Source organism: Bactrocera latifrons, unplaced genomic scaffold (genome assembly GCF_001853355.1).
Source record: "Bactrocera latifrons isolate USDA-ARS-PBARC rearing strain unplaced genomic scaffold, ASM185335v1 scaffold_107, whole genome shotgun sequence".
Lineage (NCBI taxonomy): Eukaryota > Metazoa > Arthropoda > Insecta > Diptera > Tephritidae > Bactrocera > Bactrocera latifrons.
Window position 1 is genome coordinate 673,555 of NW_017534486.1, and position 25,885 is coordinate 699,439.

The 25,885-nt window shown below is 36.2% G+C and overlaps 7 protein-coding genes across 8 annotated transcripts; 3 read left to right on the plus strand and 4 right to left on the minus strand.

The window, feature by feature from the left end:
• Positions 1-653: 653 nt before the first annotated feature.
• LOC108970815 (probable palmitoyltransferase ZDHHC16) lies at positions 654-2,665 on the minus strand. Its single transcript, XM_018936454.1, has 7 exons — positions 2,534-2,665; positions 2,347-2,476; positions 2,102-2,296; positions 1,930-2,047; positions 1,574-1,785; positions 1,164-1,492; positions 654-1,090 (listed from the first exon to the last, which is right to left on the minus strand). The coding sequence occupies exons 1-7, from the start codon at positions 2,578-2,580 to the stop codon at positions 976-978; spliced, it is 1,146 nt and encodes a 381-aa protein (XP_018791999.1). The 5' UTR covers positions 2,581-2,665; the 3' UTR covers positions 654-975.
• Positions 2,666-2,997: 332 nt separating this feature from the next.
• Positions 2,998-6,562, plus strand: LOC108970824 (protein cereblon homolog). The gene is made up of 7 exons (XM_018936466.1): positions 2,998-3,234; positions 3,322-4,032; positions 4,092-4,638; positions 4,710-5,109; positions 5,179-5,281; positions 5,348-5,444; positions 5,513-6,562. Exons 1-7 carry the CDS (start codon positions 3,213-3,215, stop codon positions 5,718-5,720), a joined length of 2,088 nt encoding a protein of 695 aa, XP_018792011.1. The 5' UTR covers positions 2,998-3,212; the 3' UTR covers positions 5,721-6,562.
• Positions 6,202-8,045, minus strand: LOC108970831 (E3 ubiquitin-protein ligase FANCL). Of its 2 annotated transcripts, XM_018936489.1 has the most exons (4): positions 7,723-8,045; positions 7,493-7,665; positions 6,655-7,429; positions 6,202-6,582 (listed from the first exon to the last, which is right to left on the minus strand). In XM_018936489.1, exons 1-4 carry the CDS (start codon positions 7,813-7,815, stop codon positions 6,544-6,546), a joined length of 1,080 nt encoding a protein of 359 aa, XP_018792034.1. In that variant the 5' UTR covers positions 7,816-8,045; the 3' UTR covers positions 6,202-6,543. The 2 variants fall into 2 exon arrangements, with proteins under 2 accessions (XP_018792034.1, XP_018792025.1); XM_018936480.1 differs by having other exon boundaries at positions 6,655-7,665; positions 7,723-8,043.
• Positions 8,046-8,231: 186 nt separating this feature from the next.
• On the minus strand, positions 8,232-9,085 carry LOC108970841 (epididymal secretory protein E1-like). The gene is made up of 3 exons (XM_018936501.1): positions 8,907-9,085; positions 8,704-8,814; positions 8,232-8,627 (listed from the first exon to the last, which is right to left on the minus strand). The coding sequence occupies exons 1-3, from the start codon at positions 8,974-8,976 to the stop codon at positions 8,347-8,349; spliced, it is 462 nt and encodes a 153-aa protein (XP_018792046.1). The 5' UTR covers positions 8,977-9,085; the 3' UTR covers positions 8,232-8,346.
• Positions 9,086-11,170: 2,085 nt separating this feature from the next.
• LOC108970554 (epididymal secretory protein E1-like) lies at positions 11,171-12,656 on the plus strand. The gene is made up of 3 exons (XM_018936009.1): positions 11,171-11,351; positions 12,105-12,215; positions 12,286-12,656. Exons 1-3 carry the CDS (start codon positions 11,282-11,284, stop codon positions 12,564-12,566), a joined length of 462 nt encoding a protein of 153 aa, XP_018791554.1. The 5' UTR covers positions 11,171-11,281; the 3' UTR covers positions 12,567-12,656.
• Positions 12,657-13,061: 405 nt separating this feature from the next.
• On the plus strand, positions 13,062-17,047 carry LOC108970591. The gene is made up of 3 exons (XM_018936070.1): positions 13,062-13,361; positions 16,482-16,592; positions 16,662-17,047. The coding sequence occupies exons 1-3, from the start codon at positions 13,292-13,294 to the stop codon at positions 16,946-16,948; spliced, it is 468 nt and encodes a 155-aa protein (XP_018791615.1). The 5' UTR covers positions 13,062-13,291; the 3' UTR covers positions 16,949-17,047.
• Positions 17,048-23,659: 6,612 nt separating this feature from the next.
• Positions 23,660-24,281, minus strand: LOC108970387. The gene is given in 3 exon segments (XM_018935729.1): positions 23,660-23,943; positions 24,007-24,119; positions 24,208-24,281. Coding segments are annotated over 3 exon segments (471 nt in total).
• Positions 24,282-25,885: the final 1,604 nt, after the last annotated feature.

Consider the following 25,885-nt stretch of genomic DNA (forward strand, 5'->3'; position numbering starts at 1 on the left):
ATTGAGATAACAATATGATTATAAATAAAAAAAATTTAAAAACTGATAAAAAAAAAGAAAAAACTTTAAGATAATTCATAATAGCATTTTTAAAGCATAAAACTATATAAAAAGACCTACATACAGATTTTGATCGATCCCTGATGTAATTATCACACTAATGCTAAAGCATATAGGCTCGATTGGAGTAAGCCAACTCACGAAAGACCACAACCTGTCGATGACCACTCTTCATATACTCGATGTGTAGAGAATCGGAAGAGTCATCCTATTATGGAAATGCTGGGAAACCTGACAACAAAGAGGTGTTCTATCGCCCAATAGCTCTCCTCTCCCAGTAGGGAAGACAATTATAGCCTTGCTACTCCATATCTTCACACACCATCTGAGCATAGCAAATCACCAGCATGGCTTTCGAAAAGTGCACAGTACCACCGCAACACTTAGCGTCATAAACGTTCAAATAGTTAATGACCTTAATCAGAATCCAATTGCGATAGGACGTTACTCGTTGCGTTGGACCGAGCGGCCGATCCTTAACTACACTGCACTGGATGCGGTCAGACGAGAAATTTCCAACCTTTAGATAAAAATTTGCTTTATTGATTGCATTTAAAGTAGTAAATATGTGTTAAAACATTGTATACGTAAAGTCAGAGAGCGTGAGCTAAAATAAATACAAAGTGTTTCAAGTTGTATTACAATATGACATTATATTATAGACTTAATATTATAATTAATTTAATACAACATTTTCAATGAACTATAATGTCTTTTAAATACTGATAATACAGCTTAGTGACAAGCCTAATATAAGCTTGCACTATACATTTGAAATATAAAAAACACAAAACAAATTAGAGGAATGCTAACAACTGCACCTCATTTTAAAATAAATAAAGTCAACACTTTTTATTTGGTAACTACAATGGCATGGCATTGTGCCTCGTTATTTTCGCCAGCATTCACATGTTGTTATGGCCATTCGTCGGTTGATAAATACACGCGCTCATCATGCACCGTATGAAAAGTTAAACCGTTACCTTCAGGCTTATGCCATGACGGCAGTAAAACGCTACGCCAAAACGTTCTACAAAGTAAGTTAAAATTACCATGCAATTTAATATTTTTAAAGCTTTTGCGCAAAAGCACACATTACTTACCGGCCACGCACCAAACCCAAAAATAATTTCCAATTTTTACGCGCACCAAAATTATATGGATTAACGTAAATTTTATTTTCTTTAAGCAAACGTTCGGTTTCCTCTTGATTTATTAGCGCCTCAATGCTAGTTTCACCGCGTGTTATCAATTTGGCATGCCATATGGTGAGTGCACCCAGCGCCAGTACAGCAGTTACATTCGTAGTGGCCATAAATATTATAGCACGACGCCTCCCCATTGTGTATGTGCCATCGTCTGAGGTAGGCGGTGTGGGCAGTGCATGCTTGGCAGGCAACAGTAGGTCATCATCGTACTCGTGCGCATGAGTCTGCAATTCGTGGAAGATTTAACGATGCGTAAAATTAAAAATAAAAATTAAAAAAACAAAAACATAAAAGTAATGTTTTACCACTGGTATGATGTGTCCACTTAAATTGAATTTAACTGGTTGGCCTTCTAATGGTTCCGATTCTATCCAACTATCACCATGATCTAGCCATATGTGTTTATAGCCCAGTTCAAAGCCAAAAATTATTAGGAAGAGGCAACCGAGAGTGGTATAGGCCATATAAAGGAAGAAGTAGCGATGATTGAAGAAGCCTACGCAATTATTCAGCCATGCTGAAAGAAATATGTACGGTTGAACAAAATAGGGAGCTAAACACTAAGCACAAGTCTACAACTAATTCTAACAGGACATCAAACATTTATTTTATTTTGTGAAAGAAACTCAGTTAGTGCCTGTAAAAGCTATGAAACACTTACGGCAGTGATGGTCCATTTTTAATACGCATATGTTGCAAATGGAGCAATGGTGTGTACGCGGTGCTTTCGGCAGATGACATTTTTTACAAATCTTGCGCACCTCGAAGGATTCATCACTCTGCAATACCAAAAGCTAAAAGAGATCCTTGAATATTTAAAGATGTTTACTTACAATTTGTGGCGGCTCACCGGGTGGTGTAATTACACCCATTACATAGTGGAAAATGACATTAAGCAGTAGCCAATTGCCAACAATAAGTAAAAACACAGTAGCTTTGGGACTTTTTTCCCACCAAAACGGTAAACCAATCCAATAGGCAATCACCACTACAGCAATTGTCAATCCCGATACAGCGAATATGAAAAACTAAATAAACAAATGAATATATTTCAAATGATAGGTCAACGGACACTCACTGGTCCTAACAAATGTGTGTAGTTATCGACGAACCAGAACATTGGTTCCAAACATGTATCTGAATCGAATTCGGTGATGAGTCGGCGGAACCAAATCTTTGCATAGCTCCAACGAGCGCGATATCTAGTGCTAAAAGCGCAAATAGAAGTTTTTTATGTACTTGATTTTTATAAATTAATTACTTACAATAATTTTTTTAATTCACTACTATAGCGCCACTTAAAACGAGTCATATTTTTATAAGCACCAAAATTGTAGAGTTATCCAGATTTTATTTATACCGATTCAGTTTCTCATTGCAAATTTTCTACAGTTCTGTTATCATAAACAATAAACAGCTGATTTAAGACAAATGGGTTCAGATAGAGTAAGTTCTAAAAAGCTGAAGTTAAAATAGTGTTGCTTGTAATTATATCAAGAAATACGATTACATTTAAAACATTTGTAGAAATGAGTTGTTTTTAAAAAGCTTAAAAAAATATAAAAATTTGTTCAATAAAATCGAAACTGGCATTATGGGCATCACTTAATGTGTTGAAATCGTCATACAGTGACCAAAACAATTTCGTGTCTCAATAAAACGTTATAATTCATAAAATTCCTTCCAAAAATATACTAAAATGATTTACAGACTTGCAGCAAACAGAAATTAGAGTCAAATTAAGACCATTTTTATATTTTTCAAAATAAGAACATTTTAATATATGCTCATGCATATATTTACCTGTGGTGTGTATAACAGCACCACAGGAAGAAGAAGAAATGCAAAAATGAAAACAGTGAAGAATTTTTATGGAATCACTAATGCAAAAAATTGTTAAACAAAAATAATTCGTATTTGATAATTTTGCGGAATCAAAAGTAAATGGATCAACAAGGAGCTACAGGTAATAGACTAGCATAAATTGACAAAGTCAGAAAAACAAAGCATTTAAATCTGCTATTAACTTGCACTGCGTTGTTATTTTATTTAGGCACTTCAAACACGTTAGGTGCGGTGGGCGACCAAACTACTGAACCCATTGCGATAAATATTAATGAAAATGTTGGAGCTACGCCTCCAAGTGAAGGCCGCAATGATGGGGCTTCCTTAGAAGCTACGCCAAAATCGCTTGCAGATAGTAGTGTTGAAACAGATGCAAGAGAAACAGTAAATGCAGTTACTGAACAGCCGTCCGTAATAATATCAACAAACGAACATATACCAAACATTATTTCTAATACACAACCAGACACGGAGTTTCACTTGCAGAGATCTGATGCTAATACAACATCTATTGCTCTAAATGAGGACGCGACCCATTCCAACCAGGAAGAAATTAACTTACAAGATGTGCAAATAATAGACAATAACATAATCGCTGCTTCAGTAGCTACCAATATGGACAGCGAAGCTGATCAGCAGCAAAGCCTTGCAAACGTTGAGGCACATCAAGAAGTTGACGTAGATGATATATCGTCAGACGAGATTGTGCAAAATAATAATGAGAACGAAGATGAAAGTAACGAGGAAATACGTTTTGATCCCTCACCGCTAATCGAACCACTTTTAGAAGACGACGAAATGGGCGAGCAAGGCGTGGACGATGATGATCAGCCAATAGCTGATTATGACGGTGAGGATAACTTAATGCTGGAGGACATTTCGGATGATGCTTCAACTTCACCAGATGCTGTTTTCGATGGTTATTAACATTTTCATTGAAATAGTATGTGAGATTTTCAAAATTTTTTTTCCTTGCAGATGATCAAATGCGCGCTGCCTTTAGTGAAATGCTGGTACAAAATAGACGCGGTGGGGAAAATTTTATGCAACGGCTACGTAGCGCTTTCTTTACAATGGAACACAATAGAGAACGACGACGCATTGACACGGACAACGAAGTGGAAATCGAAGAGCCCGAACCTGAAAATCCTGTAAGCTTTGACACAAGCCTACCAGCTGAACACTCATATTTAGGCGAGAATATGGATCGCGTGTCGGGTGTGCATTATTTGGAAGTGGGTCAACAATACAATTTAATGCTTTTCATGCATCAACATATATTATTCCCCGGCGAAGTGCTGCCCTTTATGATCTCTGGTTCGATAATCGAGTCTGACATGAGCGCACAAAACGGGTTACTTTTTGGCGTTTGCTTCCCCACACTCTGCAATAGCGAAGACATAGATGATAATTTTTATGGCGTCACTTGCCAAATTTATGAAAAGGGCGCAGATGAACGTGGCAACACACTAATCAAATCACGCGCTTTACAACGGTTTGTCACTAAAGGAAGTCAAGTAACTGGGTAATGAAATATAATATTATATAATTCTTACTATTGTTGTTCTATTTCATGAACTTAAATTTTATTTGCAGTCCCCTATCATTTATAGCCGCTCACCCACAATTCAAGGTGTACGGCAAAGTTAGAATACTTCCCGAAATTTACCTACGCGAACCACTACAATGCATTGATATGGGTTCATTAAATCGATTTCGTGATATAAACTCCATGCGCGAAACCTACAAACGTTATCAAGCAGCCACAACCGCGTGGCCAACACATATTTATGACTACTACAGCATTACGACCATTGTGGAAAAGGCGCGTTCACAATTGGCACAGCACAAGATCGACACAATGCCCACTGACCCAACACAGTTATCATTTTGGTTGGTGCGTAATCTGCATTTGTCCGATAGTCTAATGAAGACTACATTTTTGACCGACTCGGTTAATATACGCATGAAACTCATATCGGACATATTTACAGATGTAGGTTACACTGACTTGTCATTTTTTTAAATTTACTTCAATTTATATTCTTGTTTTACTCTAATATAGGATTCGGTGTTTACCTGCCGTTATTGTGGTAATCGCATTGCAAATTGTCAACAACTCTTCGCAATGTCAAAGCATGGCGTGCAAACACAATACTGCAATTCGGGTATGAATGGAGAAATGGATTTAAATATATGATTTAAAATTTTTTAATATTTAAACATTATTGCAGCTGGTTATATACATGAAACGAACACCGTCTATCAACTCTTACCGGATGCAATTACATATAGTGGTCAGCCATCCTCAGAATTCAGTTGGTTCCCTGGGTAAATCAACTGAAATGTATATTATTTATTTTTTAAGTACTAATTTCTGCAAAAACTTTAATTTACAGTTATGAGTGGCACATTATACTCTGCAAAATTTGCTCTCGTCATATTGGCTGGAAATTCAAGGCGCTCGAACCGAATTTAGTTCCGAAATCATTCTTTGGCATATCAAGCTCTAGTGTACGCATTAGCTTACCAACACCCGAAAACACCAATACACGTGCAGCTTTCTTTCAAAGCTTGGTGAGATTGATGCGCCGAGAGATGCAATGAATTTGGCGAGCGGTGAAGCGTTTAAATTGCAATTGCCATTGTTGCGGCATGAGGCGCGTTAATCGCCCACAGCAGCCGCATGAAAATGAACTTAATGTTATAGATTTGGTATGACCTTATGTGTTTAGTGACAAGTAAAACGTTTCACCCAGAATTATATACAATTTTCTATATATATATATTTAAGCGGTGCTAATGTTCGTATAAAATTAAAAATTACACTCATCGGCCAATTTGATCGCCGAGATCTTGCAGCGAGTAGCGAGAAAAGGAATTAGTAACTTCAAATGTAATGCTTTCTAGAACGAGAGTTAATGGAAATTTAATTTCACTTTGAATTAAAATTTTAAGAAACATCCAAAAATGTGTGGATCTGGACTTATATTTGCATATTAAAATACTACATTGCGAGATTGTAATGTGTGTGACTTGTGTAATAAAATTATAGCGCAATGACCATTTTTGCTAACAAAAACTGCGCTAAGTATTTGATGGCGAATGATTGCGTTAATTTTTAACGCCACTGCGATTCGTTTTTATTTGTTTTAAAACTCATTTAATTTATTTTCAAAGATAAAACTGGAGCTATTTGAAAAGTTTCTAACAATTTGCATTAATAAAGTGCAACAACTTATTAGTCATGAATAAAAAACCATAATTATTAAAAGAAAAACAATAATTTGTTTACGCTTACTCGTTAGTATAGTCTTTACGAAATATTTGTTGAATTCATGTGTAAACTCTGATGGTAATTAGTCATGAATTGAATACATATTAACTTACTGTATCTAAACTAATAGATTACTCGAAAATTATTAAAAAGTTAATTTGCCAATAACTCAGAGAAAGATGTTGAAAGTTTCTGGGAAGGGAAAAAATAATGGGGTGTTAGAACATTTCGCATTTGAATATAGTAAATCGAATTAAAACTTACAGTTTTACAAAAGGGGCAAGTGCCAAAAGAGACACTCAGAAAATCCATCCCGTCAGTGAGCGTGTTAAACCACTCCTTCAAGCAGGCCGCATGATATACCAGCGTACATTGTGGGTTGTCGCATGATACAATTGGTATTTCACCTTCCTCTAGTTGATACGAGTAACAAATATTGCAAAATTTTTGCTCTGTGCTATTAACTTCACCATCCACTTCCATCCAGCCGCTACCAGGCGGCATTGGGAAATAGCAGATGTCGAAAATACGCAACAAGTTCTTATGTATATCCAGCTCAACATCCCATTCGCTTAGGCCGTCACTTAACGTACGCCTCAACTCTTCGACAGCCTGCGTTGGTCCTATTATCTGCACTGACATCGAACCAATCGGTGCAAAGGGATCGGAAAGCACTAATTTGATAAAGACACGCTCACGTAACACAAATAAACGCCAATTATGTTTGGTCGAAACTGGCGGTTTTGGCTGCACAACATAGCACAGCTCATCAATATCAGCGAAATTTCCATAAAACGCCCGTAAATGTTGCAGATAGTTGCGGAACTGTTGCACCATGGCGGTTAGGTTCTCATATTTCTGCAATTGCTCTTCCCACGGTACACAGTCGGGTAGACTATGCGCAGTTATTTGTAGTGTTGGGAGTGCTACTTGTAAATAATGTCTTTCGTATCCCGCGAATTTGGAAAAACGCAGTAAACTGCAAGCATCATTTAGCTCCAATTGATAATCTTGTGGTGCATAGAGCGCGGCTATTTCACTATAAATGTTGGAATCTGTTATTTCTAAGCTTTTGGCGCTTAGGTTGGCTGTATCACTGTACTTATGTTGTAGCTGTGGCAAATGCTCCATTAAATCATACAAGGTCCAACCCGCTTTTAAATCTTCCTTTTTAATTTTTGTAAATTTAACTTGCTGTGGCAGTAATAATTCCAGACGCGCTTCCTCTAGTTTAGGGAAATGCGGACACACCACTTTTAGACGATACCACTTGCCCTAGAAAATTGCAACTTTATACATTTAAATTCATTATTAATTTGCAACGCTACATACGTTTAGTTTGACAGTCCCTCTGGCTTTGGAACCGCTTACAATGATACCGGGATAGCGTAAAAGAAAATTATCCCATTCTCCGGGTTCTGCCATCGCCCTGCTCAATTTGATTTAATTAAGGGCGAGGTAAAGCGATCCTACAATTTTTATTTCCCTTATGAATTGTTTGTCATCAATTTCCTGATTATTTACAAAATTTCTTGAAATAGAAAATCGCGCTTCAAATTAATTCGAACTTAAGAGCTAAGCGTTGCCAGAGTTCTAAACATTTTTTTAAAAAGTAAGATTCAATCTTTTGCAGCATATTTTTGAACTTCGGTACAAAATCGTTCTAATTTTAAGTTGCTTCATGTAAGTATGTATGTATATTCAAAATTACATAATAAATTTGCATTATTACTTTATAGAGTATTTTGAAGGTTATTTATTAGGGTAAGATAAGCAAAACTGATAGTACTATAAATTTTAAAATTAGCATTTTCTAATATTTATTTTAAAATCCACACAACTCCTTTAAACAAATATTTCAGTGTTTTTTTTATTTTTATTTGCAAAATATCAATGGTTTATTAAAGCAAAATTTAAGCGTTTTAACAAGTTTTTCATCTCTAGTTCAATTTCAGCTTAAGATTTCTGCACCTTAATATCGGTAACGAAACAGGCCACGGATTGGTTGCCTTCATCAACCAAATCCAATTCGACTTTAACACTGACTTCTGGGTAAGAGGAATCAACGTAGAAGTTGAAGTTGTAAACGACATCCTCGGACTCATCGATGGGGCATGAGGCACCATGTAACAAATTGCGGCAGACATCGGCAACATCGTCGGGCAATGGGTAGGGCACTGTCAGCCCCAAAGCGGTGGCATGGACCACACCCTTGATGGATTTGATATTATCGCGTGCTAAAATATTCAGTAATACAAAAATACAATTTTTGATGATCTTTTCAGGCAATAATATTTGCCATATTGCACTTACTGCCCACGAAGTTGGCTTTCATGACCACGGTACTGCCCTTGACCACATTGCAGGGCATGGTGGCACATCCCTCGATGTCAACGCTCAAAGGGAAAGGTCTACCATTTGTGCCTGAAATGTAGAAAATTTTAGTAATATTTGAATACTGGAAGATATAATGATGCCTTAAATAAATGTAGGATTAAGACTTAAATTTCACTTACATTGTTTCACATTCGTGGCTGAAACCGAAGCTAAGAAAAGCGCCAAGCACACAACAGTTAAACGAAACATATTTCCTTTTAATTAAAATTTAACTTGAAGTTAGAAATATATTAATTTTAACACAGTGTTCTGTAGTAGTAACTCTTCAAGAGGTATCAACTGCGACTGATGTCTAACCGTCTAAATAATGATCTTTAAATAGTGAAGTCGACCGAGTGTGGTTTCTGAATCAGCGTTTTAGTTAGTGTTGGCTTTCTGTTGAAAGAATCTTCGATTAAACCTGCAGGTGTTCTCTCAAATCCATTGTTGTAAATTAATTGCAAATTACTGGAAAACAAGTGATAAGATTTTGGCCAGCGATTTAAATTGAATAGGTAATAATATTCCATTGTTAACTGTTTATTTATTATATAATCTGATTTACGATTCGATCTTCTTCTCATTTACTGGGTAGACACCGCTTACGTGGTTATAGGCGAGTTAGCAACAGCGCGCTAGACATTCTATTTGGCGCCAATGCGAGGTACCAAGTGTAGCCAGGTCCTTCTAAACTTGGTCGTTATAATGAAGTGGAGGTCTTCTTCTTCCTCTGCTCACATCGGCGGGTACTGCATCGGAAACTTTCAAAGCTGAAGTGTTTTCTTCCAAGGTCCGTGTCCACAGTCTTGCGAATGTCTAGTATGCGTTTTTGTAGCCAGAAAGGGCAGTTCAATAAGCAATTTAAAATTTTTTAGAAAGACGTATCGAAGTGGCTAAAAGTTATTGCAAATGCTATAAAGTATTATTGTATACAACTCAAGTTTAGTTAAGTTCAATGGCTGATCCTCAAGATGGGTAGCGCACACGAATGCCTTCTCTGAAGCCGTAATATAAAACTCTGTAACCAGATCGTATAAGATACATTGTGAATGTGGGCATTGTGACTTTCTACCAAGTCTTCTTTCAAACAGGTTTTTTTATTCGCATCCGGTAAGTCAAACTTTTCGTGGGGATATCCATAGGTCAATGACCAGTTAGAACCCATACAATTAGGGTAGATTTTTCGATAGCGAAGAGTTTACTAGACCTGTTGGGTCAAAAGGACAGTGCAAGTACTAATGGTAGCTCAGTGCTGACCAAGCACTCGATCTATATACCTAACATTCCGGTCTGGTCTAGCCTCCATGCTAATCTTATCATAAAGTGACTCGACACCATTTAAAGCTACGTTATGCAGTCCTTAATTTGAAACTTAACTTTGACCGCACGGCTAGTGACCCCTATTACTTTCAATGACATCGAGTCACTTTGTTATAAGTATGGGGGTCAGGCCACAGCGCCCTGCTATCAGAGAGGATACTCTTTTCGCTCAGGGAGGCTGCACTCCGAAGCAGTAGAATCTACTGAGTAGATCTACCGCTACTTTAATAAGTGAGTTTGGGAATTCTACCAGACTCTATCTGCAGATCTTGTATGAAAAAAAGATGAGGTGGAAACTACAACACTTCCTTCTTGACGTTGGCTTTGGTTGCACCGAAGTAATAATGGCCTTCACAAATATGAAAGATTCCTTACGAGAACTTGATTCCGATTGTTCAGTTTGTATGACAGTTATATGATATTGTGGTCCGATATTGATTGTTCCGACAAATGATTAGCTTCTTGGAGATAAAAAATTGTGTGCAAAATTTCAGAGCGATACCCTAGCGACTAGCTCCCGTATATACAGACTGACAGACGGAAACACGGAAATGGCTATTTGGACTCACCTAGCCATGGTGATCATTCATGTATATCTTTCTAGGGTCTCCGGCGATTCCTTTTGAGGGTTACAAACTTCGTGGCAAACTAAATTAGTCTATTCAGGGCATAAAGAAATCTCAAATATGCATACTATACCATATTCTCCAATTTCTTCTCTTTAGCTTTATGTATGTCTTACTTTTATCATTGCTGCAATATTCGCTGTTTTATTTAGCTTAAATAATATTTAAGTGATAAATAAAACTTAAGATAGGCCCCCAACTGTGAAGACAATGGTTATTTCCGAGGAAAATCAATCATAAATCATAAATCAGTAATTTATAATAAATAAACAACACTAGCCACTAAATGCAATGCCCCAGTGCTTATTCATTACCTTCAATGAGCTATTGCGTTAGTTTAGACCGATAAGCCTAACGGAACACCTGCTCGGTTACTCGAAGATAGTAACACCTGCAGCCATGTAACTAAAACGCTGATTCAGAAACCGCACACAGTCGCCTTCACTATTTAAAGACCGTTATCTGGACGGTTAGACGTCAGTCACAGTTGATACCTCTTGAAGAGTTACTACTACAGAACACTTAATGTTAAAAGAAAAATTTAAAATCAATTTTAATCTAAAGGAAAAATGTTTCGTTTAACTGTTGTGTGCTTGGCGCTTTTCTTAGCCTCAGTTTCGGCCACGAATGTGAGACAATGTAAGTGAAATTTAATTCAAATAACACTAGTTTTCACTTTCCTGAAATGTTAGAGGCTGTTTCTTGCTAATTTCTGGTTGCTAAAAACGATAATAATAGTAAACATTTCGCAACACGTAGGATTCTTTGTGTTGTAGTCAAATCATGACCAATTACCAAAATGATAAAAAAGCGGTGCCTTTTGAAACATTTTTAAACTTTGTAAACAGGACACCTTAAAGACCTCTTGGAACATCGGTCGCAAATTTTACCTTTAGATTTGTTTAGTAGTGTAATTAACGGAGTGGTGGGTTTTAGACCTCGAAATGATATTGTTACTACTGCTCTTGCTTCATAGGATACTCGTATATTGAAAAAATTGATTTCAAAAATTTTACAATCTAAAAAACCTAATTTTTAAAAAAAATTAAAAAAAAAAAATAAAAAGTTAAAAAAAATTGTTTTTCAAAAAATTAATATGTAATTAAAAGAAAATTATTATAATTAAAAAAAAAATATTTTTCAAAAAAAAGTTATTTTTAAAAAAATGAATTTAGCTATAATTCTTCGAACTCAGTCTTAATGTCTATAGCTGCTTTTAATTGACCTTATCGCCACACAAATGTTAGTAAACGAGACTCGAGTTGCGCCGTTATGCTAATAAGATAATGCAGAAATCGCAAACATATTTTTAGGCACGATCTTTTCGGCAACACACACATTTCGCCTTAAACTTATAAAAATTCACATTTATTAAAATATTCTGCATTTCAGGCAAAAATGGCAGACCTTTCCCATTGAGCGTTGAAATCGAGGGTTGTGCGGCCATGCCTTGCAATGTGGTCAAGGGCAATACAGCGGTCATGAAAGTCAACTTCGTGGGCAGTACGTGCAATGTGTCCATTATTATCACCTGAAAAGATTTTCAATAATTAAATATTTCTGAATGTTTCAGCACGCGATAATATCAAATCCATCAAGGGTGTGGTCCATGCCACCGCATTGGGGCTGACAGTGCCATACCCATTGCCCGACGATGTAGCCGATGTCTGTCGCAATTTGTTGCACGGTGCCTCATGCCCCATCGATGAGTCCGAGGATGTCGTATACAACTTCAACTTCTACGTTGATCCCTCTTATCCAGAAGTCAGTGTTAAAGTAGAATTGGATTTGGTTGATGAGGACAAGCAATCCGTGGCCTGTTTCGTTACTGATATTAAAGTGCAGAAATCTTAAGCTGAAAATGGACTGGAAATATGGAAAATATATAGACTTGTATTCATGGAAAAAATATCTAAATAGTAGTTAATAATAAAATATATACAAAATGGCTAAAAAAGTATTTGTAATGATTTTAAAAGAGTTTGTCATAGTGAAGAAATAACGAAATTTCATTTTGAACTTAATAGCGGCGACACAAGCCAGCAAGATGGGGCTGACAGATCGAAAGGACTGCAGGAAATGATAGAGAACTTTGTGAAAATATCTCTTCTTACTTTTCCCTTTTTCCTATATAAAAAACAAAATATAATTTTAATCAAGTTTCTTTCTAACTTAAAGTTCAAATATTTTTCTAAAATTTAGTGTTATTTAAAATGTCACTGCATAACCCTAATAGTGATTTTTAGGCAACAAGCTTATCATCCGCTACCGCTGAAATTATGGATAACGCTGATAAGTGCTGCTGAAACACCTGCAACCTTTTGCTAAGGCCTCAACACTTGCGCCCAAGTGGACGCTAATTTAAAGACTTCCATAAGTTTTTATTGGATTTATGATTAATTCTTTTATTTGAAACGAGCTAAGTTATTTCGAAGTATTTAAGTAGTGTAAATACCTGGACCTTGTGTCATATAGAGTTGGTATTACTGTAGAGTTGGTACTACGTCGTTGGATTTGATTTCAAAACAAAAAAGAAAAAGAAATATTTACCTTACGTTTCTTTGAAGAATTTAGAGAGGATGTACCGTTTGACAGTTATGTGTTTCGCGCTTTTGGTCGCCACTGCAGCGGCGACAAAAGTATCTCAGTGTAAGTGAAGTGTTAGCAAGGAAACCAGTGCCTTATTATAAATTATTTAATTATTAAAAAAAAAAATGCATATAAAAGAGAAAGGACATTTTAGAGATTTTAAATATGAAACAAGTTATGCTTAAGTGTGTAGTTTTAGCTGTCTTCAATTCAACAAAATGGGAAGAGTGGCGAATCGAACAATCAACTGGTGTTACACTGGTTACCAGATTATTCATTTTAATAAGGCTAAGTGCATTTCTTTTATATTTAGTGGAACTGGTTAACTTTGTTGCCGCCTTTCAATGTGAATTCGATTTTTTTGAGAAGTGAGCAGAGCTCAAATTTAGCGTAAAAATACTTAAATGGAAATTGTAAATAAAACGTAAAATATTGAAATATTCATCAACATTTTTTTTTGGCGCCTCCAAAGTATTTAATCCTCACCAGATGTAAAAAATGTATGCTAACGATTTTTCCAGTCCTCAAAACACTTTTCGTAAGCACTTTTTGGGATGGCCTTCAGCTCCTTCAAGCATTTTTTCAACGATCTCTCGACCGTCTTTGAAGGACTTGAACCACTCGTAGGCTTGTATTTTTGTTTAAATTGAATCACCGTAAGTCAACATTCTCAACGATTCCGCACCCGTAATTTGATTGGAAATACAAAATTTGAGACAAATTCTTTGTTCGATATTTTTGCTGTAAATTAACTGGTTAACAGATCGCGGCATATTAATTAAGGATAGTTCCACCAACTTAGCAAAATAATTTTTTTTTGAAATATCATTTAGCAGGAGAATTTAATTACAATTTCCGGGTACTTTTTTGTCACAATCTATATCAAATGCGTTCAACAATTTTCCACTGTAGTTTAAAAATTACAGTCTTAAAACGTAAACGTAACCCAAATTATTGCTAATCTAAATATTTTATTTGTTATCGAAGAAAAATATAAAATCACTTGTTGTTGAAGCATTTGTAATAATTACACGGCACCCACTTCTGTTATTTACGATTACATAATCATATATGTACACACCATAAAACATCATAATATCATTAATCAGTTATCGCTAATCTATTTACTAATTTAATAGTGGTCGCGTAGACAGCAAACAAACTGATATCGCTTGGGTTCTCTTGGGGTTTTGCAAATACTATAATAGTTACGTCCGTGGTCCTTCTATACGATCAGCTGACACACTGCTGGTTCAACCGTTGAATACAATTTTCGATGACTGGTTCGAGCATTTCGATTGGTAACTGGCGAATGAAACGCGTGAGGTTTTGCTACAAGGTCTGAATTAAAGCGGATTTGTCCGTATAGATTTTAAACTTTACAAATCCCTACAGGAAAAAGTCGGTGATTGGTGTGATATCATACGATCTTGGTGGCCAATCGACGTCCTAAAACTTGTTTTTATTTTAACACTGACGTGTTCTCTCAATAAATCCATTGATGGATGCGATGTGTGGCGCCGTCTTGTTGTTACCCCTTGTTGACCCCTTGGAACATTTCAACAGCCCATAAAGTGAAGTGATGTCGCATTTGGAGGTCGAGGCAGTAAGGAATGCTGGTTCCAAGAAGGGTGATGGTGTTGGGAATAGTACGCTCAGTAGGCCGATTATGTTGACCATATGTTGAGCGAAGCGCTCGAAACACATTTTTTACAAAACGTGAATTTTCGTAATAAAGCCGAACGATTTGTAAACATTGTTTAGACGTAAGTTTTTCTAAATTTCATGAAAATATCTCAGCAAATTAAATAGTTTTTCATACAAGCACTTGATTCAATTTGTATGGTAGCTATACGCTCTAGTGATCCAATATCGGTGGTATCGCCAAGTGGTTAGCTTCTTGGCAAGGAAAGAACGTCTGCAAAATTTCAAATCGATATCTCAAAAATCGAAGTGCAAGTTCGCGTATATACAAGATAGTTATATAAAATTACTATCTCATTTGACGTTTCCTTCACTCACGTATGGTTTTAGTATTGAAAAAAATAATAATTCAGGGATTTACATGCACAGTGTCTACCAATAGGGATCACGTGTGTGTGTAAAGTTTTTTCAGTATGTTCAGTAAAGTTTGTTACATTACTTCCGTAGAATTTGTCCAGCGGCCAGCGTAAGAGCTCGTTCCTTCTCAAATGAAGCCCAACTCTGTTCTAATGGATTCGTCAACAAACAAAATTGACATTGTACGATTGAATCAAATCTTTATATGGTTCAGGAAACGCAATTGCGTCGCCAAAAATTGACCCTTTGGTTCGGATTGTGATATGGCGGCATCATCGGACCATATTTCTGTCGAAATGAGACAGAAAATGCCATTAACACGATGTTGGCCGATTTTTTTCTCGGAATTTAGTGAAATCGACTTGAACTATCTTTATTTCCGAAAAGACGGTGCGCCGCCGCATATTTCACGTCTAAACACGAACACATAACACGTTAATTTCGAGAAAAATCTCAGTCAAATGACTGCTAAGGTCACACGATTTAACCCCTCTAGATTATTTTCTCCAAAGGTATGTTAAATAAAAGGTTTACGCCAATTTACCAGAAACGATTGAGAAGCCGGAAGACAACATTCAGTGCACTGTAGATAAAATGCTGCACCCGATCATCCAAAATTGGCGTAAACCGGAGCCGTGTTGGCCATAAATAGTAAAATAAATTATCTGCATAAAAAAAAACCATTTTGACTAAATGCGAGTGTTTAATTTCATTTTAACATCACGTCGTTCTTATCGGTAGACCCTATATATAAATATAACCAATGCAAATCGGATAACTGTGGTGAGAAGTAAAAACAGCACAACTCAAATATTTTCATTGCTGAGATAATCAACCAGAGGGACAAATATTAGCAGACTCGGTGTACAGAAATTAGAAATGCAGGTTAGAGTTGTTAGATTTGAGGATCACTATTTCCACGTTCCGAAAATTATGTCTTACAATGTTAAGAGGACGTTGTGAGAAGATTCTAGACGAAATGTTTTTAAGGCTGTCAAATTTTTCAAAACTATATAAGCATCAGACTAGCCACAACTCTAAGAAAACACAATTAAAAATGATGTTCTATTACAAAAATGTTCACCAAATTAACGATTTCTCATTTTTTTTATGTTACAGGCAAAAATGGTGAGCCATTTCCGCTAAGCGTTGAAATCGAGAACTGTGAAGATTCCCCATGTGATGTGAACAAAGGCTCTACAGTGGTGATGAAGGTGCAATTCTTGGGCAGTAAGTGCAAAAAGTGCTCGATATAAAAAGTAATGAGGAATTTAACAATAAAATTGTTGCCGTTTTTAGATCGCGATAATATCAAATCAATTACTGGTGTGGTGCATGCCACCACTTTGGGGCTGACAGTGCCCTATCCATTGCCCGCTGATGTTGCCGATGTGTGCAGTAATTTGTTGTACGATGCCATGTGTCCCATCTATGAAACCGAGGATGTTGTCTATAACTTCAACTTCTACGTTGACGCCAGCTATCCAGAGATCACTGCAAAAGTACAATTGAATTTGGTGGAAGAAAACAATGACTCCGTTGCTTGCTTTATCGTCGATATTAAAGTACGCAAGGCAATCAATTGAGGATTGAATTTGGTGTGTAATTCTATTGTAGTAAATAATGAATATTGATATTCTTTAAATGTAGTAATAAAATAAAAAATATGACTTATTTTATGGAGAGTTAACACTTTCTTTTAAGTGAACGTTGAAATTTATTGCCCATAGACCACTCAATTTACTTTAACAGGAAATAATAAAGCTTAGTAATAATAATTCCCTTATCTGTAGATGGAAATTCTGATTATGTCTATGTCAGGATTGCGTTCATCTCAAAGGCCGGTAAGAGATCGCATGTGTCGCCCAAAGATTTTAGAAACATCAATGTCTCCTCCTTATTTTTGAAAACATTAGAGTGATTGATGAAGACCTTTACATAAGGTGTAATATATCTAGGAATATTAGGACCCAGTTACAAAGACAGATCAGCGGACACTATCTCGTAGACTCCTAACTCATGATTGAGAGGATCATAAGGAGAATAAAGAGTTTGCAGTAAGAACTTTCCTTGATATCGGTAAGACATTTAACAAAGTTTTTTCGGAAGCGGTTATTATAGCTTTAAATCGGTTTCTTAAGCATCTCATCTTCCGATTTATTTGTGATAGACCAAACGTGGCTGGGTAGTGCCCGGGCACAACGGAATGTGAGTTAGAGTACCCTAGGAGTTATACGGCTACTTTTCTGGATTATGGTTGTCAATAATCTACTGGAAAAGCTTAGGAAAGTTGGCTGCAGTATGATTGAGTACTCAGACGACGCAGCTCCCATGATTGTGGTAAAATTTCTGATAACCGTGTATGAGCAAACCCAGAAGTACCTTAGCATCGCAAGCAGCTGAGCTACTGAAAACAGGCTTTCAATAAATCCCGAACTGGTTTAATACACAATGAATATCGGAGGCGCAGCTATCATAAATGAGAGGAATGCGTCTTCAGCCAGCTGGCAGAGTTAAGTACCAATCTTCCTAGAGGAAAGAACCAGGAAGGCATCAGTTACTTTATATTGCTGTAGGGAAGCCATTGACAAAATAAGTGACTCTTATCTGTCCTTTGGATTTATGAAATCATATATTCGATATATATATTTTACGGAAATTTCGATTGTCAAAAGGCGCTAAGAATGGTCGCGAAAGCTGCCTCCATACTCAGAGAATCTGGGTTGACTGCGAACCTGGGAATTTTGAAATCTTTGCAAGCTTTGATTACATTCCAAAATACATGGATTACCAGGTCGGCCATCTGACTGTCTCTTCTTTGCTGCTCACCTACGTTCTTGGTGGAGGAGAGGAGCAATGAATATTTTTACGGATGGATCATGGCTTGGTGTTGGAGTACACATTTGGGAAATTTTCATCAGATCCTGTAAGAGGCTTTCTGAGTAGTATCCGTATCTTTTCAGCGTATTCCAAGTGGAGGTGACTTCCATGAAAGAAGTAGTACATCTACTTCCTCGGAGTGCGGGTTCTTTCAGAGTGGTAACTATCCACTCCGTTAGTAGCATAGTCATAAGTTCCCTGACTGTGCGTTCAAAACTTCAAAAATAATGTTTAGACGTCTTATCTTCAGCATCAAATAATTTTATGTTTAAACTGATTTGGGTGTCTAACCACAACGGTATTGCAAGGCTAATGAGCTTGCTAGGACTGATATTTCAGTCACAATAACTTTATTGGGATTCATTACTAGAACGTTGGGCCTCAGATCAGCTCAGCAAGCGTTGGTCAACTACCAGCAGTTGTCACAAGGATCTCTTTTCTCAGGATAAATAAATAAAAGAGATTCTCTTTGCTCTTAGCAAGTTCCACCTTTAAATGGTTGTAGGAGTTCTAACTGGACACAGTCCGTTAGGAGTCATTCAGTTAGATTGAATATCTTACCGGATGCTAAGATATGCCAGAATATCTCAACACTTTCTCCTCGAGTGCCCCGTTTTTGCCATATCAAGGAAAAAACATTATGGAGCTCATACTTTTAAACATTTAGGTGAAGCGGCGGAATCAGAAATAAAAAACTGTGTTGATTTACGATATGTTCGCCCTAAACCGATTTTGGCGGAAATAGCTGATATTCAACTACAGAAGCTTTAATTTTTCTAATCCACATCCCTGGTGTTCAAACTAGTCATTACTTAAAAACATATTTTTAGGCGTCTATCAGATATGAACCAGCAAAATGCCTTATATTTCATATTTACTTTAGGATTCACCTTAATACTTATATCACGCACCATTTATTCGTTTCTTTATGGTTTTTTTGCTAAAAATATAAAATAAAATAATATAAGTAATGTTGTTCTTCTAAATTTTGAATATTTTTTTTAATGCTTACGGTATCGTATCCGTTCTTCAACTTGGCTTCTGCACACTTCAGTGGTATGAAAAAAAAATGTCTTGTTCGTAAGGGCGTTTAAGCGACAAGAGATTATCATACCCCAAATCAATATGTTTCTCAAGATTAGCATTTTGTCTTCCAAAAACAGAAAGCACTTTGCTCTCGATAAGCGACTTAGACCTTACTAAGGGAACTTCCAAATATTCGTTTGCTACCATTCATTGAAAAAGTGGGAAAGTAAAAGAATCATCTTAAAGAATTCCTGAAAGTCCACATAGAAATTAATTTCATCCTTGAAATGTAGAGATTTTCTTCAGCTGGCCTTAAATTCGTCCTATTTAAGGTGCTGGACTGGCTAAAGTCTATGTAAACGGTGTGATAATAAAATTTGTATTGCACGTTATTTCATCTCATGCGATATTGGTCGTAATCGCATGCGATATATAATAACTCTAATATATGTATGTAACTGGGACATTTCTCAACCGATTATCTCTTGTCATCAAACAAATAGTCACTGCAATCACGACCTGGATCACACCTCACTGTTGATAGTCACAACTTTGAAGTCGTCCTTGGAACCAGCATCAACAGCAACAACAATATCAAACCTGAAATCCATCGCTGAATCACTCTTGCCAACAAGAACTATTTTGAAGTGAGTAGGCAATGGAAAAGAAAAGTTCTCTCTCGACAAACAAAGATCAAATTCTACATGTTCCTGTTCCTCATTATATGGCGGAGAGGAATAGCCGTTGACAATCGACGTTACGAGTTTTCGAGAGAAAGGTTTTGCGGAAAATTTATGTTAATTTGCGCTTTGGCAACGGCGAATACCACAGTCGATGTAACGAAGAGCGGCTATAACCGCGTAAGCGGTGTCTACCCCAGTAAAAAAAGATATTAAAAATAAATATATGTTTTCCACTGCGGTGAACATTAACGATGTTCAGGGTAGTTGAAATACCACCAATTATGTATGTAGTGTTTAACAGTCCTCTCAAATAATGAGAGAGAGAGAGATCGTAGCGAAATAGAGAGATATATTTGGATATCTACAAGTGCCGCACGCTTTAATAAAGGGATTTCTTTTTCTTTTTTTATTTCGTCTGTCGGAAAGCGTTTTCATATCTGGCTGGAGTCTGTAGGACTATCATCTAGATATTTTTGTTTATGCTTTTTACGGGGACTGTAATCAAGCATCTTACAGTTCCCAGAGTAATTGATGAAACTCAGTTCGTAGCGAAGTCTGAATTCTTTCCTTGCTCTCCCATCTGTTGCCATAAAGGTCACGTTATTGATTGTTTCGATTTCGAATTTCGGCATAGGTAGAATAAAGAAATATGCTGAAGCTTGGATCCGCAAAGGGTATGATCACAGCCCTTAATTTGCCATTTCTGTGATTTTTAACAGCCATGCTGTTTATTCACCAAGTTTTGACAGGGCACAACTTGTTGCATCATATGCGAGCCGAATGAGGTATAAGTAACGACGACACATGGAGAAAGCGCAGGAATATATGCATGAGAGGAACTCTGGAATAACTTCTTCTGTCTAGCATTCTCTAGAAGTCGTCTTAGATACCTAAAAGCTTTCAAGCTCAAGGGACTATATGAAGTATCAAGTCGCTCTTAAGGTTCGCAAAAAGCGTTGATATCGTGTATAACGAATAATTTTGTTAAAATTAAATTATGGAGGGTTAGTAGTGTTACTAAGAACCGCTAGTCTGTGTACGACGTAACAGCCGGTCAATATAATAATACAAGAGCGATTATTCTCGCCTAGATGGAGAGTTTAGACTCAAGAAAAAAATTGAAAATTCTTAAACCAAGTCAAGGAATATTTATGTATCACAAATTTTTAAAGTAAAACAACAAATTTCAACAATGTTTATCATAAATCCAAAAGTAAAAAATATACTGTTACGTACTTCTATATATAAATCTCTTAATATTTGTATGTTATTTCTTAGACCAACATAAATGAGAGACAAATTTGCATTTAATATTTCTGAGTTCATTTTCTATGTAAATCTTAGCAAAAAATACAAAATTTTTCAACCACTCGAAAAATGTTTTTGTATTGCATAAGCATATAGTATAGGTAAGCATGTATGTGTTTGCTGTGCACTTTGGAATTTGTGCGCATGGAAAAATAATGCCAGTGCAGGCTTTTAGGTGATATTAAATATTCATGCGTTTCGGAATTATGAAATGCTCGCAACAGCGCAGGGCAGAATGCAGCGTTGTGCTTGGAGACACAACCCTGGCGCATGAATGTCATTGGTGGTGGCGCCGTCACTGTTTGGGAGTAAAAACTTTGAAGGAATTACAAAAGCAGACCACAAGCTTATTTGAATACAGAAGTATAGTAATGAATGTGTGTAAGTTTGCTGTGAATATTTCAAATTTATTCACAATATTTTTACTTCTATTATTTTAGAACCACAATCTTAAGTGATTTCGGTAGTAATAATAATTGCCGTTTAAAGTAATTTAAGTGCAATAATTTCATGATATTTTCTCATAATTGTTTATCTTCCATTATAGTTTTGAAATCAATAAATATAAAAACAACATATCAATAGTACAAGTGATCACATAATAAAATTTAAATTCACTCTTAGAAGCAAGTTTTCTTGCAAGGAGCGCTGCCTTAGATACCTAATTGTGCTCTCTAGTTCAAAGAAAGTATGTTAAAGCAAAGTTCCTGTCTATTTAATATTTCATTTGTATCTTTGCTTAGGCCTCCGTGACCCACTAATGGACGTATCACAATTTGGATGACTTTTGACAATTTGGTTACAGATATCGAAGGAAAATTTTCCAAATTACTGAGATTTATCCTTTCAAAAAATATTTCTTTAACATTTCGAATAAGTCAGGCCTTAGAGACATTAAACAATTACCTAGATTGCGTAACGAAGAAAAACTTTGGCTTAACTGGTTTAACTGAAAATTTGCCTCCATAAAACCTGAACAGTTTTTTTTTTTTTTTTGAAATTTTTAAAAGCCAACCAAAGTCTGAAGAGCATTCCTCAATTACAGATGTAGCTCAACAAAAACTCCTGAAATTTCCATTTGTACTTAACTCATCACTGACACAAATGAATCGATATCCGATATTCCGGAAATCAATTTAAAATGATCAAAACTATGACGCTTGTACAAAGAGTATGACGATTTTTGAATTTTCACGGGCTACGTGTATGGTATGGTCTATTGTGCTCACTCCTATATCACATATAGTCAAAAAAGTCCAGCACTCTGAACAATTCTAGGCGCTTGCTGGTCGCGATGGAGGTGATATGATAGCTGTCTACGTAAGTAGATCCAAGGGCCTTGATACTGCTTCTACAAATTGTTGGGCAATCTAGACAATCAGGTGTTCTGGAACTTCCGGTTCCATGTCACAAAACCGGCAGCTTGCGTAAGAGATTATGTCCATGTTGGGCAAGTGTTTCTTGAGTCTACAGTGCACAGTACAGAGCGCGATAAGAAGCAGGAAGAGGCGGAATTTGTCTCGGGCGAGGTTGATCATACATATAGTGAGCATAGTATTAACTCTGACATGGTTTCGCCAAAAAAGGCTTCTAACTTTGAAAACTTCGTTTTTCCCTCGTCGGTTTTTTCATTGACAAAAATGTTCCCATTACCAGTTAACCAAATTATGGACAAGTGGATTTACTTGGCAGTGTCTTTAAATTGGCTTGAGATTTTATCCTCCTCCCCTACCAAACCACCCTTCCATTCAAGTCTTGAGGGAACTCTCACCTTTAAATAACTATTGAAATCCAACCTTGGGAAAGTATATTCCAACTTATTTGATTTTATATGGTTCTAACCACATAAATTATTATTTTCTACAGTAGAACATACTTTTCGAGAGAAAGATTTTGCGGAAGATTTATATTTGGAACGGGCGAACAACGTAGTCGATAGAACGATGTACGAGATATGCGACGACATTGACATAGTTTAGCGAATTAGAAGACAGTGGCTACGCTGGCATGATCATGTTGTCCGAATAGAAGGAAACACTCCAACTCTCAAAATATTTGACACAGTACCCGCATGGGGAAGCAGAGGAAGAGGAAGACCTCAACTCCGTTGGAAAGACCAGGTGAAGAAGGAACTATTTATCCAATGGTCACCAAACAGTTAAAAGGAAGAATCAGTCGCGCTTTTGTAAACTGAGCTATAACCGCGTAAGTGGTGTCCACGCCAATAAAGAAGAAGAAGACTGAATACGTATTCAGTTGTAATTATTCCATTTCACATCTTTTGAGTGCATGATTTATTTCAAAATGCACTAATTTCAAGTTATCACAGTTGAATTTTCCATATTACATAAATATGTAGTATTTCCTTTCAAATTTATACCGTTAGTCACATTCAAGTACCTAATAGTCAATTTCATATATTGTACTATTCCTTGTGGATCGCGTCTTCACTTTCATGTTACAAACGAAACATGTGGCCACCTCCTGATCCTGATCAACGACATCTATTTGCAATTTAATACTGATTTCCGGATAATTGCCTATTGGGAACATAAAGAGATAGGTCACATCTTCTGTAGCGTAAAGTGGACAGTAGGCTTCGTACATGAGATTCGAACAGACACCGCGTACACCATCGGGCGGTACTGTTATGCCCAAAGTGGTCAATTTCGTCACATATTTCACTGTAGGCAAATGGTGTTGCTTAGAATTTTAAGTTTTAGGGAATTAAATATAAATTGCTCTACTTACTCACGAAAAATCGATTTCAAATATCATTACACTGCGATTAATAACATCGCAAGGGGGTATCTCACAGTTCAGCATGCGCACGACCAACGGAAAGGGTTTGTCGTCGGAGCTTGTTGTTGGTTTCGGACATAATTTTCAGTTACACTCGTTTTAGTAAGAATCTTCTTTTAATAATTAAAAAAAAAATTGGTTTCGACTCACATTTCTGAACCTGTGTAGCCGAGACGTTGGCCAATATATATGCAAGTAATTCCACATTTTCAATTTGCATTTGGTTGCATTTCTCTAAGTCTCTGACTTTCGGCTTATATTTGGCAAAAAGTGTATTTATGTAATGCGAAGTAGCTTAATAACTATTATCTTATCGCCTTACACTTTTTTTTAGATTTGAATATGAAGAATTTTTTTATTTTCTCTTCTTATGCTGAGGTAATTGACGATTGTCAAGGAGTTCTATTTTTATTGTTTCTTTCGCAGATAAATCACATGGCACCGAAATGTTATAATTTATTTATGTTGGCTGCTGTGTTCGGAAATGCTTTCTCCATATTTTTCTGAACACTTTTTTTTTAGACTCCTCATTCAATACTGGGAAAATTTGATAAGACTTCGTTTGGAAGAAGCTTTTAGCTGTGTAGGCTGTTGCGGTTCGATCCGTATAAGTTAAAAATGTACTGCACAATACAAAAAATTTCTGTTTAATGTTAAAAGGTGGTCGAAAATTTTTTCGTATACAGTCAAACCCGCTTGAATGCCTCACGGAAAACTCTATTTTTTTTTTTTTTTTTTTTTTTTGTAGAAAACTAGGCGGGTTGGCGGCTCTTTTAGCGCTTAAGTTGTTCAATGTGAGTACAAAGATAAGAAATTGTAGTTATTTAAACGAGTTCGGTACCTTAGCTGGCTGTTTAAGCGAGTTTTACTGTATATTTGAACTAAAAGTAGGAAGTATGGCATTGATTATTAACATTAGACTTCTTCGAAAATATTTATATTAGATATATGAAAGCTAAGGGAAGTGTTGACCAGATTTTGCCCATTTTTGGTGCAAGAGCATACTGTCATCAAAAAATATTCACCCCGAATTTCCACAATAGACCTCATAGATTGATTAACAAATTCGGTAAAAAAAAAAAATATCAACCAAATGCAGTGATGTCCAGATATTTGGTGTCTGGTTTCGAAACTATTATACTTTGTAGCATCATTTTGCGAGAGTATGAAAAATATAAAAGGTGTGTTATTTCATCAGGAAAATTTGTGTAAAGATACTAGGCGGGAAAGAGAAAGATGGAACCGTGAAAAGAGAGAACAATGCAATGAAATCACCAGTATATTGTTTAGCTCTGTATTTATAGTAGGAGGAAAGACGAAAGTCCACGTGCTTTAGCAAAGCTGAATGAAAAAAATAGTTCCAAATTAATTCGGTATTTTCTAGCAAAAGGAAGAAGCAGAAGAAAATATCTTAATGTAGACAGAAGCTCTGCCGATGCCTAGCTTGTACGAAAATTTTAGAAATATACATATCAAATGATTTTTTAATAGCAAAGCTATTATCTTTTGGTATATACATATGTACTATATGTAAATATGTATATGTATAAATATTTACTTATACTATATACTTATGTTTGTCTCTGTAGTCTGCACGTTTTTGCGAATTTTAAAAGAGCATTTCAATACGCTGGGGAACGCCACATCTCGCATCAATACAATACGCTAAGCGGATATGTAAAAGCATCTGAAGAATGATAAAAGTGTATAGGGAATAGGTGACTACATGCACGTCAGTCTACAAATGCTATGTGTAAGTGTATATGTACATATGTGTGTGTAACCTCATAAAACTTCCATTTAGCTTCACACGCTCTGCGATTT

Coding starts and splice junctions, on each gene's coding strand:
- LOC108970554 (XM_018936009.1), top strand. CDS start 11,282: ATGTTTCGTTTAACTGTTGTGTGCTTGGCGCTTTTCTTAGCCTCAGTT. Junction 11,352..12,104: donor GGCCACGAATGTGAGACAAT/GTAAGTGAAATT, acceptor TCTGCATTTCAG/GCAAAAATGGCAGACCTTTC. Junction 12,216..12,285: donor GAAAGTCAACTTCGTGGGCA/GTACGTGCAATG, acceptor TGAATGTTTCAG/CACGCGATAATATCAAATCC.
- LOC108970831 (XM_018936480.1), bottom strand. CDS start 7,815: ATGGCAGAACCCGGAGAATGGGATAATTTTCTTTTACGCTATCCCGGT. Junction 7,666..7,722: donor GAGGGACTGTCAAACTAAAC/GTATGTAGCGTT, acceptor GCAATTTTCTAG/GGCAAGTGGTATCGTCTAAA. Junction 6,583..6,654: donor CTTGCCCCTTTTGTAAAACT/GTAAGTTTTAAT, acceptor TTCCCTTCCCAG/AAACTTTCAACATCTTTCTC.
- LOC108970591 (XM_018936070.1), top strand. CDS start 13,292: ATGTACCGTTTGACAGTTATGTGTTTCGCGCTTTTGGTCGCCACTGCA. Junction 13,362..16,481: donor GGCGACAAAAGTATCTCAGT/GTAAGTGAAGTG, acceptor TTTATGTTACAG/GCAAAAATGGTGAGCCATTT. Junction 16,593..16,661: donor GAAGGTGCAATTCTTGGGCA/GTAAGTGCAAAA, acceptor TGCCGTTTTTAG/ATCGCGATAATATCAAATCA.
- LOC108970815 (XM_018936454.1), bottom strand. CDS start 2,580: ATGACTCGTTTTAAGTGGCGCTATAGTAGTGAATTAAAAAAATTATT. Junction 2,477..2,533: donor AGTGAATTAAAAAAATTATT/GTAAGTAATTAA, acceptor TTGCGCTTTTAG/CACTAGATATCGCGCTCGTT. Junction 1,493..1,573: donor GTGGACACATCATACCAGTG/GTAAAACATTAC, acceptor CACGAATTGCAG/ACTCATGCGCACGAGTACGA.
- LOC108970824 (XM_018936466.1), top strand. CDS start 3,213: ATGGATCAACAAGGAGCTACAG. Junction 4,639..4,709: donor AAAGGAAGTCAAGTAACTGG/GTAATGAAATAT, acceptor TTTTATTTGCAG/TCCCCTATCATTTATAGCCG. Junction 5,445..5,512: donor GAATTCAGTTGGTTCCCTGG/GTAAATCAACTG, acceptor TTTAATTTACAG/TTATGAGTGGCACATTATAC.
- LOC108970841 (XM_018936501.1), bottom strand. CDS start 8,976: ATGTTTCGTTTAACTGTTGTGTGCTTGGCGCTTTTCTTAGCTTCGGTT. Junction 8,815..8,906: donor AGCCACGAATGTGAAACAAT/GTAAGTGAAATT, acceptor TCTACATTTCAG/GCACAAATGGTAGACCTTTC. Junction 8,628..8,703: donor GAAAGCCAACTTCGTGGGCA/GTAAGTGCAATA, acceptor TGAATATTTTAG/CACGCGATAATATCAAATCC.